This window comes from Pterocles gutturalis, unplaced genomic scaffold (assembly GCF_000699245.1).
Source record: "Pterocles gutturalis isolate BGI_N339 unplaced genomic scaffold, ASM69924v1 scaffold38626, whole genome shotgun sequence".
NCBI lineage: Eukaryota > Metazoa > Chordata > Aves > Pterocliformes > Pteroclidae > Pterocles > Pterocles gutturalis.
The window spans coordinates 1-1397 of NW_010101769.1; the positions used below are offsets into that span (position 1 = coordinate 1).

General features: G+C 51.0%; 1 protein-coding gene across 1 annotated transcript; it reads left to right on the forward strand.

Annotated features, from left to right (window-relative positions):
- Nucleotides 1–5: 5 nt before the first annotated feature.
- POU3F4 (POU class 3 homeobox 4) lies at nucleotides 6–605 on the forward strand (the record flags this gene model as incomplete). The annotated part of the gene is made up of 1 exon (XM_010084430.1): nucleotides 6–605. A coding segment is annotated over one exon (600 nt), but the record flags the coding sequence as incomplete, so codon positions are not given.
- Between the last annotated feature and the right edge of the window lie 792 nt (nucleotides 606–1397).

Below are 1397 nucleotides of genomic sequence, written 5' to 3' on the forward strand. Positions count from 1 at the left end.
ACCCGGGGCTGAGGGGCGAGGGCAGCGGGGAACACGGCGAGCTGGGCGGGCATCACTGCCAGGATCATTCGGATGAGGAAACGCCGACTTCGGATGAGTTGGAGCAGTTCGCCAAGCAGTTTAAACAACGGCGCATTAAGCTGGGTTTTACCCAAGCCGACGTCGGTTTAGCCCTTGGGACCCTCTACGGCAACGTCTTCTCGCAGACCACCATCTGCCGCTTCGAGGCCCTGCAGCTCAGCTTCAAAAACATGTGCAAGCTCAAGCCCCTGCTGAATAAATGGTTGGAAGAAGCCGATTCCTCTACCGGCAGCCCCACCAGCATCGATAAAATCGCGGCTCAAGGGAGGAAGAGGAAGAAGAGGACCTCCATCGAGGTGAGTGTCAAGGGCGTGTTGGAAACGCACTTTCTCAAGTGTCCCAAACCTGCAGCTCAAGAGATTTCCTCGCTGGCAGACAGCCTGCAGCTGGAAAAAGAGGTGGTGAGGGTCTGGTTCTGTAACCGACGGCAAAAAGAGAAGAGGATGACCCCTCCGGGAGAGCAGCCGCAGCACGAAGTGTATTCCCACGGCGTGAAAACGGACACGGCCTGCCACGACCTCTGACCAGGGGCTCTGCGGGCAGGCAGGACTGCGGGCAGCGCGGATTTTTGGGGTTTTTTTCGCCGGGGCTTTAACTTATATGGTTTTCACGAGAGGTGGGAGATGTGGAGCCAGGGGTTCCTCGCTCACCGCTTGGGCAATATATATATATATTTTTTTCTTCTTCTCTCTCCGACTTTTCCGCTGATCAGTACACGGTGTTTACTCGCAGACAAGGTTTGTTTTCGGTTTCCACTAGGACAAAGGAAAAAAAAAACCACAAAACAGAAACAAAAAGGGGAAAAAAAAAAAAAAAAGAAAACCCACGCGAAAAAGAAAAAAAAAAAAAAGAAAAAACCGACAGAAAAGGAAAGACAGATGTGTGCCTATGAATAACCTTCCAGCGCCTTGGTTATATCAGCTGTATTTCAGGTGAATCTGTTTTACAATAGACTAGTTTTGCATTTTTAAAGACTTATATAGCGTTTTTAAATGTCTGAGGTGTTTTACTACAAACTGTACACAATATTTGTGACCTAATTTGTATCGAATTGAGCAGTCAGAAAAAACCCTTCCTTCCCTTCCCCACGCACCGCACCGGCAATGTCACCCAAAAAACGGGGACGGGGCAGGGCTGCCGCGGCCCTTCCTCCCCCCCACCCAGACCCCCCCGAGGAGATGGGGTTCCCCCCGCGCACCCGACGGTTGTGAAGAACAGGTTTATTTGTTACAGCTTTTCTCTGCCTTTTCAAGAACTTCCCAACACCGTAAAACAGTCGGGTTACAATCCCGACCTTCCCCCCTCTCTTCTCCCAA